We start from the raw sequence: 14,543 nt of genomic DNA, 5'->3' as shown, positions 1-14,543 counted from the left end.
ATCTAAAGCCATAGGTACCGAGTCGCAAGCTGTACATCTACCAGAAAAAGAGTCATAATATATGCTTGTGTAAACTAATTTACAAAACAACTGAAATGTGCCTGTGTGAGTGTTTATTCTGATATTAAGTGGATTTGTATAGAGCTTTATCAACATTTGCATGGTCCCAAAGCTGTTTTGGGAATTATCGTTGACTTGAGACCAAGGGGTCTGTTGATATTGTATTTCAAATTCAATTAAAAAAAACTTTATTGCGGCAGTTTATAGCCATGAAAGCACATTCAATTTACGACAAATATTGATACAGATCAAAGGTAACTTCGAGAATCATCATAACGTACATTGGCGTTTAGGCAGAATAAATTAATACCATTATTTTACAATCATTATTATGGGATTTCATAGTTTTAAAACACACTATAAGAATATAATTTAAATATACAAATTCATAAAACTCTATAAACTCTAAAAAGAAGCCGCCCTCATCTCCAGATCCCTGGGTGCATACCACCAAATCTCCCTCCACGACAACCCAGGATAAAAAACTCCCAAGGTTAATCATAGTACCAGGTATAACAGAAGAGGGGGTGCTATTCATTACTTGTAGTCTGCTCCAATTTTAACAAATTCCTACGGGTTAACCACATAGAAAACAAAAACTTTGATATTGCAACCACGTAAACCGGGTCAGTATCAGTTTTAAGGATCCTAAAAAAATCTAGGTAATTCCTAATGCCCAGGTTCCTACAAAGTTGGATGATCCATTTAAGCCTAGCCTGTTTATATGCCGCGCAGAAGAACATAACATGAATTAACGATTCTTCCTCTGTGAGGCAACCAGGACACGGGCAATTGGGAGCTCCTGCTCACCTATTAACAGTCGCGTGTAGCGGCAGAGCTCCATATCTAAATGGAAGGAACAACTTCTTTGCTAACGTTGCTTGTATAGAATCCAGGACCCTCTCAAATTCATAATGGCTCTTAAAATCGAGAAACCTGTAAGTAAGGCTCGTTGGATTTGCTAACTGCTACATTTTTGTCAATTTATACTCTTTCAGAGCATTTGCCAGGGTTTTCTTAGAAGTGGAATTGAATTGATATTGTATTTGCTGTGTTTCATATTTCTTGAAGGTGTGGTGTGTTGGAGAGGGGCTGGTGGGATAATGCATGTGGTGACTGTACATTATACAGAATGTAGATACTAAAGGGTGTAAACAAGTGGACATCCCAAGAGGCGTGCCACGGGAAGAAAAGGCTCACAATGCACACACATTTTCTTTACATCTTTAAAGAAGCATTCACAAATATTTAGGATTTCTCTTCCTACAATTATCTCAGCCCCTAACTTAACACCTGATTCGACCTGGAGTGCATAGTGCTTAAAATTTGGTGAAGTGCACACATCTAGCCAGCGTTCACAATGAATATGTAAGATGGGGGTGGCATCACTAGTGAACGAGGTATTCGTTTTAAGAAAAGAAATCAAGTGTTAAAAAATGTAAGTTGATGATTTTCATACCCCAAACCATGTATAATGTGGAGGGTGCATTACAGGTTGGACAGTGTATATTTCAAATCTCACTCTCCACAACACTTCATTGTTAAAGGAAGCAATGATAATGCACCATGTTTAAAGCACGTCACAGAGCCGTGCATGGGATGTAGTGTGTGGGAGTTCAATGTGTGTGTTCAGTGCACTGTATGTGATGTGGGGATTAGAGGGTGCAGGGGCGTAGTTTCGGGGGGGTGGTTGTTTGGGGTTTAACACCCCCATAATAAATGTATTCTGTAATAAATAGTTGGGTACAAGTGCTTTAAGTCGGGTATGGTGAGGTGTTTGACGGATTACACTTGGGATTTTTACATACACACACGCACAAGTTCGTGCCTGCTTTGAAGGACTTAAAAAAGTGTTATTTTAGAAACTATTTAGTTTTAAGTATGCACTCCTCACAATCGGCACTGTTCCCCCTTTCCACTGCCCCTTAGGCCCCCCACACACACATGCCTTGCTTCTCATAAATTGTATTTGAACAACATATGCCAGCGTGATTGTTGGGAAATCTAAAGCTCACACCCCACCAATCTTACCTGCTATGTATGCCCTGGCAGTGTGCAGGCGAATGTAGGGGTGGCTATTACGCGTATGTTAAGGGAAGTGCATGCTGGAATGATTTCCTCGCTTGTGAAAAGTACAATGTGTGATGGGGTACTGTGGAGCTAGGCCTGAGTAGGGTGCATTGTTTGTGGGTGTACTCTGTCAAGAGTATCTTATGCGAGATACAGTGTAGTAGGGGTGCTTTGAGGAATGGTGCATTTGACTGAGCGTGCATTTTGTGAGAGGGCTACATGTACAGAGGGTGGTGTTGGTACATATGTTTTTTCTTAATTTAGCATTTTTATATAGAGGAACTTAACTAGAAAATTCGGTATTTGTGTGCCTTATAAACAACTACCACAGAGTGTGGGGCTGCTGCCCTTGGGAGGTCCATTGAGTGGGGTGCAGTGTTTAGAGCTGGCTAAAAGGGGGGGCGCAATGTGCCTGAGTGCAGTGCCTTGGAGGTGTATGTGTGTATGGGCGGATGTTGATGTGTGGCGTGCAGCATGTGTAGTGGAGAATGTTTTGTTTTGTAGAAAGTGCTAATGAAAATATAGGGATAGCCTGAGAAATGTTACAATGAATCCAATATAAAATTATCTGCGTAAATAGGGGGCTTTTTCCCCTCTTGCTCCCACCCATCCTCCATCCCCTACCCCTCCATTGTCTCTTGCTCTTCCAGTGGTTTACATAACCCAGCCATCTGCTTAATAATAAGCCCCAGCTGGCATTATCATACCTCCTTTCAGAAAGAATTACAGGTACTATATAGCTATGCCACTGCCATCTTGTGGGACTCTCACTGTACTGCAAATCGATCTGCTCTCAGTTGAACTTTAAATTGTTCTTCTCGTAGGGGAGCTTCCGAGAGAGCCCTTTTTAGGCCGAGCCTAGCGTTGCAGCGCATGCGCTGCACACTTTGCGAGGCATGCAGTATTCAGTATAGCATGGAAGCTTCGTGGAAGCTCTGGCCACTCTCCGCCCATCATTTTCATTGGCTTGTGTCTTAAATGCTGCATTCCGATTGGTTGTAGGCTTGTTAGTCCCTCCTTATGACAGCAAAGTCGTCATCTGTGTCCTTCCATGGCTTCTGGCCCCTTTACTGCACAGACTACTTTCTTCCCGTGCCCCCCTCCTGCAGTCCGATGCCTTCTCGCCTGCCCCCACTCGTGTCTTGTCACCCACCCGCTATCTCGTTTGCAATGCAATAGGGATCGCGTAAATGCAGGTCCTATTGCATTGCAAATGCTTGTTACATGAGGGCACATTGTAGATGCTTGCCATTTTTTGCTGTTGCCAATATGGAAAGTGCAAATCCCTGACAATGCCTTAGTAAAATCATAGATAAATATGGCTACAAAGTAGCTACCCATAGCTTCTACCGCTTCGTTTGAAAAGTCAAAATGTGTGTATGTTCAGTCTACAATAATCTGTGACAATCCTTTTCTGTTTTTAAAGTGAATCACTCCTACCAATCCTCACTTTAGAAAACATTTGTGGTGTTATAGCGTAAACTCAGTGGTTATTGGTTACTGGTGGTTATTGGGATTAGTCTTGTGATGTCAAGGAGACCATCCATGCTTTGTTTCAGTTTTTTTGTAGCACATTCAATTCATAAGGTGTGATGGGATCATTACTGGGAGCTATGTGAGTACAAGCAAATGATTGGTGGGATTAACATATAGGCCAGAGGAGATTAGGGATTGTTAGATTGCAGGCGTACGGTTTCAAAGAAAGAGGTTGTGATCTATTAAATGACGGTTTGGGCAGTCTGGAAAATACAATAATAGAGATTAAGGCAAACATGCATGAGACTAATAGTAGGCTATGCTATAAGAGAGGCGGCATACAGATGATAGAAAGTGACATAAAAAAAGTAGAGTCAACAGTCAGGCATTACAAGACAGTGTTAACTGGCATTACTGCATGAAAAGTCTAGGTTGCCCAAAAGAAGGCCTTCAGGAATGCAGTACCACAATGTCAGGAACCAGGTTGGGTAGCGCCTTCCTGGCTGTTAGTGGTAGAGACTACATTTCCCAGGAGCCGTTGGGCAGGAGGAGTGGCCATATATATACGGCCTGACGCATGCGAGCCAGAGTGCATAATTTTTGTTTCTGGATTACTCTCTCTGCTGAGAGAGTTCAGCTGTGGAGCTTCTTTTCTGCTTGTGGTGAAGAAGAAGATAACAACTTTATTTGGTGTTGCTTGTTTCACTCTCCTGCGAACAGAGCATTGGAAACTTGAAATTAACCATTTGGATTGAGACTCTGCTTATTTTTCATCTTCATTTTCTTTTGTTGGACGTCTTCTCTTTACATCATTTTTATTTAAGAACCAGTGTGTAAAGGGGCTTGCAAGATGTGTTGATGTTTTGTGGGGTGTTGCCATAAGATGCTGGTTTAATCTGTTGTATTGTGCCTAAAGAATTATGTTCATGATAGAGAGAGTTCCAGTTGAATGAAGAATGAGAGCGGCTTCCGTCATATGATCAAGGTAGAGTGGGAATAGTAGTGAGACCATATGAGAGAAGTCTTCATGTTTCACGTATTTATGATTTTGTTCTTTGTTTTGTAGGTTCCTTTTCCCCGCTGTTCTCTCCCAACCCTTCCCCCACTTGATCGCCCTAACACTCTGTATTTACTATTCAGAGTTTGGGGATGTCAGGAGGTGGACCCATTATTGCTTCACCTGGATTCTGCAGAGTTCTCATCTCAGAGGAAAGAGATTTCTTGCACACAACAGGGCCAATTTCAAGAGCAACTATTGAAAGGAAACCAAGGGGCTATACTAATGAAATTGTTATTCGTTCATAACGAAGTACAATACAATACAATACAAATTAGCGTTGCTAGCTTCTTTACTAACCTTGACATAGGATCAAGTAAATGTGTCCAAATCTCATTTTACATGATCATTTTTTGTCCAGAAATAATGCAGGGAAATGTCACCACTGGCCCCAAGTGGCACAACCCAGGAGTGATGAGAACACTGCACTATTCAGAATCATCAATCACCATGTGATAACGTGTTCGGGTGTAAGAAACATTTTCTTCAGTACTTTGAACATTTTCAGCTAAATATTTTTTGACACAAGAGAGTCTATTGTAGGAATTGTTGTTATAACATCGTCTGACATTTCTTCTACAAAAATATCAACACGTTGAAGTTAATAATAGAAGATCTACACCTAATGGGACAATATTTTTGCAAAAGTTATTTAATGTCTATGTCACAATATAGTTCTGTATATGATATTCTAACAAACACCCATTATGGAACGTCTTTTTAAAAGAGTGACCTTGTAGGGACTTACGGAAATGCTCATTTTTTTACTGAATATTTTCCCCCTTTTTCCCTTACAACTGCTTAGGTTTTCATATTTTCCTTTCACGCCTCTATCTTCTCATTTTGTAGTGCAATATACAATTATTGTAAAATAATCAGCAGAGGTATTGTGTCATAAGGTGAATGTTCGGCACACAATTGTATTATTACAAGCCCCAGACCTTCTATAATGATTAATACATATGTTTACCTCCTAAAAATGATCTTACTTATTTCAGACTTCCCTGGAATGTAGCAATCCCATATGTGTTTTTAAATACAGGATGTATGTACTCTTTATGAAGAGAATAGGGATTTTGCATCTTTTGAGAGGAGGGTGTGATTTGTGTTTGTGTTTGTATTGGGTGCTAGCAAATTTATACCGCTTTTAGTGATAGGAAGTTCATGTATCCTGTTACTGTATTTCCCTGTGGAGCGCAGAGATTTTTTATATTCTCTACAGGCCTGAGATTGTCTCCATGACCATAAGCTTATGTCAGACTTAGATGCCACCCAGTGCAATATTTCCCTCTCTTCTTATGATAGTGGCTGTTTCATGTATCATTCCACGTTTAAGCAGTGCTCCCCTTGACTGCATGAAAAACAATTTTACATGTAAAAAGTGCACTCAATCGTCACACTTAGTCACATTCAAATACTTATCTCCTGTAAGATTTCTAGGCAGAAAGCATTCCTTGTTTCCTCTTTTCCCTGGTATGTTTTAAACCCAATGTATTGGCTTTAATGTGAAAACAGCCTTTGTGCTTGGAATACTTGTGAACAGCATTTTTGTATGCTTGTGTTTACCTATGTTGATACATCAATGCCAGACATATGGACTATTCACATGACGAGCAGGGCCAATACTGACTTGTAAAGGGTGGGCCTCTATCTAAAATGGCAATAGAGGTGAAAAATAATGGACTGGAATCAGGCCCAAGTGATTGCCAGTGGGTAACATGAATTAAAAAATTCCACCCATCACTGTACTATTTGCTGTGGTTGACTCCGTAAGTGTGAAGTGTATGCCCAGACATGGTTCCTCTACTCACTGAGCCATAAGACTCAAGTTGCACCCTGCTGAACATGCTCAAGCAGGTGGAAACCATTCTGGGTTTGTTTGTGTTCCCTCTGGAGGGGGACTTGCCTGGCAGTGGGATGGACTGCTTGCAGGAGGAGCAGGTACAGTAGTGATTTGCATTAAGTTGTCCTCTACATAAAGTGGCATGGTGGGCAAGAAATGGTGGGCTGGAATACAGCTCAAACAATCACCAGTGGTTTAGATAAATTCAAGCAATGCATCCATCACCTTGCTTGTTGTTGCTCTTATATACCAAGTTGACTATATGATATAAAACTCCAAATTGTACTAATGAATGAATTAGGTTAAAATTGATCATATGGATTGAAAAAAAGGAAGATTAAAATCAAATATCAATATCCACATTGATTTGTATCAAAACTTGGCACATGCTCACGAATAGCAATAAAGCAGACAGAAGCGGAGAACTAATACAACAACCATTCATATTCTATAAATTAAGGACATCTAATATAAGAGGTATCCTTAAGTCGCCCTGACAACATAATATAATGCATTCATTCATAAATCAACAAGCATTTAGATTGAATGATAACTCTGAGAGTCTCACTGGGTCATTACAGCTTCATTGGTAAATCTTACCTGGAGAATTGGTGATCGAGGCGTGGAAGCAGCTGAAATTGATGAGGGCATAGGAGCAGAGGAAGAAGTTTGAGATTATTGGGGCAATCGTGTTTAGTTCAGCTGTGGGGATGAAAAAATAAAGTTGTTTATTTTACTGAATTCTGGTCCTCTGAATGTGGGGGCAGTCTGCAGGGACACCTTGTGAATAATAAAATCACATGTGCTCATTTATTGTTTGTTTCTTTTCGATTTTGACACAATTCCTGCTATGCTAGAGGTGTTGTACAGAAATGGTATTCCCCCATAGTGAGCCAAATCACATAAACATTGTAATGCAGAAAAATGGTGGAGTTTTTTCATCCCTAAAGTATTTCAATTGTTTTTCTGTAAAATAATTTTTTAACACTACATGAACATTATTTTGTGTTTGTTTTTTTATGGTCGAAACATCAGTTGGACAATTCATTTCTTTCAATGGTTTTGGATAATAACACGTCCATGGTCAAAGACACTTGCTTCTTCACTTTTTTATATAGAGTTACATTTTTAGATAGGCTTAGATACAGGTTTAACTTCGTTCTAATCTCAAATTTTACCAAAACATCATGATAAAAATACTTACATAAATATATAAATATTAAGAATATTATTACTGGCGGATTGTTGACTCCAAGATAGCAACTACATATTTCCTTCCAAACATACTTAAGGACCTCCATAGACCACTGGGAAGATAGACTATCAGCTCCATAGGAACTCTATTAGAAAATACATCAACATTTCTTGATGTATTTCTCCCCTCACATGTTGTTGGCTTGCCTTCATACATCAAGAATGCCGCTGAAATCCTGAGGATGATTGATCAAATTCCATGGAAGACAAGCTACATCATTTTGACACTTGATGTAGTGTCATTATATAAATCTATAAATCATGATCATGCAAATTACTTTCTCAGGGACAGGCCATTGTAGTATATAGAACATACTCAGGAATAGTTAGGAATATTGCCTCACCCACAATGTCTTCCTTTTGTACAACGGGCTGTGTCTACAACAGCAGGGAACAGGCATGGGGACCTCCTTCTCCTCCACCTATGCAAATTTACTTATGGAGAGGTGGGAGAAAGTGGTCACCTGGGCCGACAGGAAAGACAAGTATTTGGAACATGCAAATTGTAAATTGATACTTGTATAGTGCACTACTCACCCGCAAGGGTCTCAAGGCGCTTGTACGAATACCGCTGTGGAAGCCATCCTGGCTTTCCCTGTGAGGTGTCCACTCCTAGGCACCCCCAAGGTGGAGGCCAGGCATCCTTAGCGTTGTGGGGGCCGTTGTGGAGATTAAGCAAGCTATTGCCCAGAGTTGCAGAGTGGGACTCCATGATTGGAATAGGCACCGAGGCGAGAATTATCAGGTCCGTGGAATTTTGAGCCCGAGACCCCCCAAGGCGGGGAATTGAACCCTGGTCCCGAGCTAGACCTCTGCATCAGGGTCTGCCGCTCTAACCATTGAGCCACACTTCTCCACATGTTAAAATTTGGACCTGCTTCATCGATTATTAATTCATTGTATGTAAAGGAAATAAGTGGTTATATGCCGGTGATCACAGGAGCTTTCATTTCCGGCTTATAGGCAGCCGGAAGGTGATGCATTTCATGTTTCCGTACTCGGCTTACATGGCGGGAAGCAGTCAGGACAGAACTTAAACTTGGCGAATACTGACCAGAAAGAGATTTATTGAGAGCAACACAATAACCTTTGAGAAAGACGCCGCCTACACAGAAACCCGTTGTGGTCCCGAATTATCACCACAGAATAAAGCAGTGCTTAATTTGTGCCAGTGCTTTCCGGTGCTTAGCACAGGCACTTAATTGACAGGGCCGGGTCTACACATCTCGTCCGTGCGTCATTGATGTTTCTTAAAATGTTATCTACCGGAGGAGCGGACGGTTAAGACTGTGGTACTGTTGCAGACGGCTGTGTGTAAGATCATGTCTAAAACACCCACACTTGACTCTTCTCTTCTTAATTAGCTGCCTGTCGCGCACCGCGCACGGTGCCGTGACCCAACCAAGAGAGAATACAATACATTATTGGTGACGCGTGCGCGCTTGTGATCATCATGGTGCCCGCAGCCCTTCTTCGTGGATGGTGGTTACAAAATACACACACTTAAGTAAAGTTCTTAATTCACACTGCACAACACAACAGTGAGTGTGCATGCGCCTTGCGTGTTGATTAAAGGCTGGTGGGCAGTACTGTCTGTCACTCTGGCACACACACACAGATTTATTGGGGTGTCAGGGGCGGGCTTGATTTAGGTTCTGAGTGTTCTGATAGGGGGTAGGGGCGCTGTATGCGCAGGGCGCTCAGGTTTGTCACATGACCACACGCGCCACTGCCTCCACGCCCCAGCATAATCCGCCGCAGCCCACTGCTAAGCAGGACAGGTTCTGATATTGGGTTGGTAGCAAACTAGCAAAGCAAACAGCAGTAGCCGTGCAGCAGGCCGTCCGGGCCGCCTAATCGAAAATATTCACTGAGCCGCCCGCCCACCATGAGTAAATAGGTAAGAGATTGCAATAAAACAACAGTGAGTTAGTTAGTAAGCAGTAAACTACTGCTGAGTGAGGTGAGCTAGGCTAAGTGGCTAAGCCAACTGTCTGCACTGTGTACTAACTACTTCAACTTGCCATTCCAAAGTACTACTGAAACGTGCAAAAAAAAAAAACGCTGTATTTTGTACTAACTAGTGTCATGTGTGACTCACTTGAGTGACGCCGGTCGGCGGTCCGGTTGTAAGATCAAGATCACCGGAGGCGGCGTGGTGGTGGGGGGGGGGCGAGGGAGAGGCAGCTCCATCCATACTGATTAGAATAGGATCATGTCCGATGCCGAATCCGATGCAAATGCTGCAATTGAAATTCAGATTCACTGAAGGCCCACCGGCCGTAGAGTAGAGGACCGATATAGTCGTGCTGGTGGCTGGCGCCGCACTGAGTACTGTACTGGTCTGGTCTGCGCTGCTGCGGGTTAACTTCAGAAGAAAGACTAGTAAAGTTTTAGGCCCTGCTGCTGCTTCCCTAGCCTACCCGCCCAGCCGCTCTCTGACGTACTTGTCCAAAAGTAAAACATGGTGGCTGGACGGCTGGTGGCCTGGTGCGTGCAGCCGATCCTGATGGTAATGGTGGTTAGTTTCACTTTCTTTCTCTCGGGTGCGGTGTGGCGGCGTTGACGCTCGCTACGGATAGTGTGTGTGAAATTGAATCATGCAATCATGTATTATTACTCTTTATATTGATTCCCGCGGGACCGGGTCCAGCGCGGGGGGGAGGGTGAGCGGCTCATTGTTCTTGTCTACTAGTCTCCGCACCTGCTTTTAGAACTGCCGGTGCTGGGACCCGTCCCACTTAAAGCTCTGGGCAATGTGGGTATAAAACATGCCCCCGCATGGCCTGCAGCACTCACTGTCATGTGATGTGACTTGAGTGAGGCCGGGTCCGGTTGTAAGATCACCGGCGTGTGGGGGGGGCCGGGGAGAGGCAGCAGCTCCATTCCATACTGATTAGAATAGGATGTCCCAGCAATGTCGAATCCGATGCAAATGCTGCAATTAAAATTCAGATTCACTGAAGGCCCACCGGCGTAGTGGACCGGTATAGTCGTGATGGTGCTGGCGCCGCACTGACTAGTACTGTACTGGTCTGGCCTGCGCTGCGCCGCTGCTGCGGGTTAACTTAGAAGACTAGTACAAGTTTTAGGCCCTGCTGCTGCTGCCCTAGCCTACCCACCCAGCAGCCGCTCTCTGACTAGTCCACTCCAAACATGGTGGCTGGACAGCTGGTGGAATATTACAAAGTGCACAGCATTAAGCACTGAACTTAGTTTAAGTCCAACGGCTGACAAAAAGCACACACTTACCCCAGTGTATGTGATACACCACAGGAAGCATGAAACCCACCTCATGCCTTACACATGCCAGATTGTAAAGGTATGAGTGACGGAGCACAGGTTATATAATGCACTCTTCATTTGTTCCATTAAAGCCTGCTTTGTTTCTGACATGGGAATTCTGGGCTGAGAGGGTTTGCAATCGAGCTCTGACCAGGATCACTGAAATTATGTTATTTTGCCCCTGCAGTATTAATGCATAGTTATGGATTTGCCACATAATCCATCATTTGCTGCATAATCTGCAGGTTTTAACAAAAAACGAATTGTATTTCTAGCTAAAACGCATCAAAAGTTACTCACAAATGTTACGACAGGTGTAGCCGGGCAGTGGAAATCCCTTTGCAAAGGCGGACTCGGTGCCCTGTCTGTTGCTTAGTTCTATATTTGGGTTTTAAACTGATACTAATGAGGAGAGACCTTACCCCAGGCAGTGTTAACCTGTGTAAAATGTACAACATTTTAAAGAAATACCATCACAAAGTGTGCCGCCTTATGCTTCATAATTTGCCCTTTCATGCTAAAATAATTTAGTCAAAGACGCAACATAATTTGGTCCGCCCATACCGCATAATTCCAGTTGCCTCGACTATGACAAACTCCTAATAGTAATGTCAAGTGGGGAGCGGCGCGCGGACACGCCTCGAGGAGCTTGCACATTAGAGGAGCTTGCACATTAAAGGAGCCCGGGGCAGCAGCACCAGGTCACAGCGACGCACGAGCAGCCGCAGCGCCTGCCCTTCCCGACTCTGCTTTCCAGGCGCACACGGTTACTTCATTTGCACCTTGTTTCAATAACATATATACCAGCAAAAGATGCGGCGCTACGGACTAGCCTTGCTCGGGAGCCTCCTGGTTATCTGGGCAGGGACCGCAGCAGGACAAACTGAAGGTAAGCGCTTGGGGTGGTGAGCTGGGCGTAGGCTTCGAGGCGGTCAACGTAGGGTGACCAACTGGCATTGGTGCAAATTCAGGACGGTGAGTGTAAAAATTCAGGACAAAGGGTAAAAATTCAGGACACAAATTCAGGACAGGAGGTCAAAATTCAGGACACAACTTCAGGACAATTGGATAAGTTTTGCAGACACATCAGAGGTCGCGCAATAGTATATAAGTAAGCCCAGCCATATCCAAACATATTAAACCATTTGCAAACCTATCCATCATGTATCCTTCCATCTACCATTTCACTCATCCATCCCTTCATTCATCCTTTCACTCATCCATCCATTATCCATCCATCCACCCTTTCACCCTATCCATCTCATCCATCCACTCTTCTACCCATCCATCCATTCATTCACTCATCCATCCAGCCATTTACCCTTTCACCCATCCTGCCATCCTTTCACTTACTATCCATCCACCCAGTCACTCATCCTTCCACCCTTTCAGTCATCCATCCTCCCTTTCTCTCTCCATCAACCCTTTCACTTAGCAATCCTTCCTTCCATCCACCCACCCACCCATCCCACCCATCTACTCATCCACTCATGAATCCATCCATTGAACCTATCACTCATCCATCCTTTCTCTCATCCATGTATCCTTTCACTCCTTCACTCATCTATTCATCCTTTTGGCCATCTACCCCCCATTTCACTCACTCATCCATCCTTACATCCACCCTTTCACTCATCTGTCCCTCCATTCACCCTTGCACTTATCAGTTCATCAATCCATCCATCATTTCACTCATGCATCCACCCACTCACTCAATCATCATCCACCTTTTCACTCATCCATCCTTTCGCTAATCCATCCACCCTTTTACCCATCCAGCTACCCTTCCACTCATACATCCAGCTATTTACTTTCTCTCTTCCATCCTTCCACTCACTCATCAATACACCCATCCTCTCTCATTATCCATGTATTCAATCTTTCATTCATCCATTCACCCCTTCACTAATGCATCCAGCCATCCTTTCACTTGCTCACTCGCCCACCTTTTCATATTAATTTTGAGCTGAGCCTTTTTGAGAAGAGGCCCATCAAGAACTTCACCCTCGCTGCAGGAGCCATTCCAGGACTGGGACAGAAGCCACCCAGGGCAGAGACAGGATCCACCACAGGGGGGGACAGGAGCCATCACAGGCCGGGGGACGGGACGACGGGAGCCATCACTGGAGGGGGCGGGGGTGGAGGACAGGAGCCATCACAGGAGGGGGAACAGGATCCACCAGGGTGGGCACAGGGGTGGGCATGCAGTATTCTAGTATCATCTTGGTCTCTTCCAGGGTGGGGTAGGGCCAGGGGCGGCTGGTGGATTCTGAAAGTGGGGAGGCAAAAAATGTTGTACGCTAATATAACAAGCAAGTGAATGAAGCGAGCAAACCCGAAACACAAAAGGAGGGTGCGCAAGATTTTTTTTTTTTTTTTTAATTGATTCAAATGGTGGGTTTTACACCACATTTTTACTGCAGACTGGAGAAAAATAGGGATCCAAATATAGCATGTTAAAGCACAAATATGAAGAACACATTAGAAACAGATCAAAAATTAGCCCAATCCTCTAAATGGTCTGCTTGCAAAATGACCCCCAAGCACACCCAACCAATGGAAACAGGCCCTATAAGTGTGTCTCGTATTATTTATCTGGAGAGGCAATGACACATGAAGCACAATACCAGTGGGGCAGCACACTATGCGAAGTACAGATTTTTAGCTTAACAGTGTTAAGCAACGCTCATAATTACATTGGCCACCCCTTCGAGAGACACCCCCCCCCCCCCCCAGTTTTTTTCATTCCACTTAAAGCTCTGCACACATAGAAGTGTGTGCGTGTTTCCTTTGTATATGGAGGGAGCAATGGTAGAAACGAAAGGCTGCACATTTCATGATTTCATTTAAATCATGAAATGCGCTGCCTTTGGTGTCTGCCATGCCTCCATATACAACAGAAACACACGCTGTGTGTGTATGTTGCATGGGCGCATGGTAGAAATGAAAGGCCCCAAGGGTGAACTCACCGGATGTTGAGTCAATCTGTACACTACAGGTTTTGGAGAGATTGATTGTCTTGGAGAGTTTCTAAAGCTATCAGTGACAGCGAGACACATGTGATTTCGCAAAACACATCACGTATAAAACCAAAACGAGTCTATTAACCCACGGTCTTCTTTCAGGGGTACAGGTGTCCTTTAGGCCGACAGGTGCCCCCTAATCAATCAGAGGGGCCCTTATTCAGCCAAAAGCCAGTAAATATCTGTCAAATATGGGATGCTCAGGTGACTTTCTTCACAATCTTGGGTCTTGGCGGGTAGGGACAACTTGCATTACACCATTGTCTTCTTGAAACAAACACATGCTCCGCATTCGTACAGACCCCATATAACTATAACAGCAGGGCAGCAATAAAGCTATCTGTCAGCCTTTTATCATTAAAGACATTATCGTTTTTTACATAAGCACTTTTGACTGGCCAATGAAGTGCGATTCAGAGTCTTGACTCGAGTCTGAAGCAGCCTTTCAAGGAAGTACTATTGTGATGAACAAGCA

The 14,543-nt window shown here is 43.7% G+C and overlaps 1 protein-coding gene across 2 annotated transcripts in view; it reads right to left on the bottom strand.

Annotated features, from left to right (window-relative positions):
* The window catches only part of SLC12A3 (solute carrier family 12 member 3), a 331,781-nt gene that overhangs the window by 189,593 nt on the left and 127,645 nt on the right, over positions 1 to 14,543 (bottom strand). For both annotated transcript variants that reach the window (XM_078671397.1, XM_078671398.1), the window contains exon 13: positions 7,107 to 7,208. In XM_078671397.1, coding sequence (XP_078527523.1) covers positions 7,107 to 7,208 — 102 coding nt within the window. The remainder of the gene's footprint in view (positions 1 to 7,106; positions 7,209 to 14,543) is intronic.

Source organism: Lissotriton helveticus, chromosome 12, assembly GCF_964261635.1.
Source record: "Lissotriton helveticus chromosome 12, aLisHel1.1, whole genome shotgun sequence".
NCBI classification, from domain to species: Eukaryota; Metazoa; Chordata; class Amphibia; order Caudata; family Salamandridae; genus Lissotriton; species Lissotriton helveticus.
The sequence above is the reverse complement of the archived record's forward strand: the minus strand, read 5'-3'. Positions and strand labels throughout refer to the sequence as shown.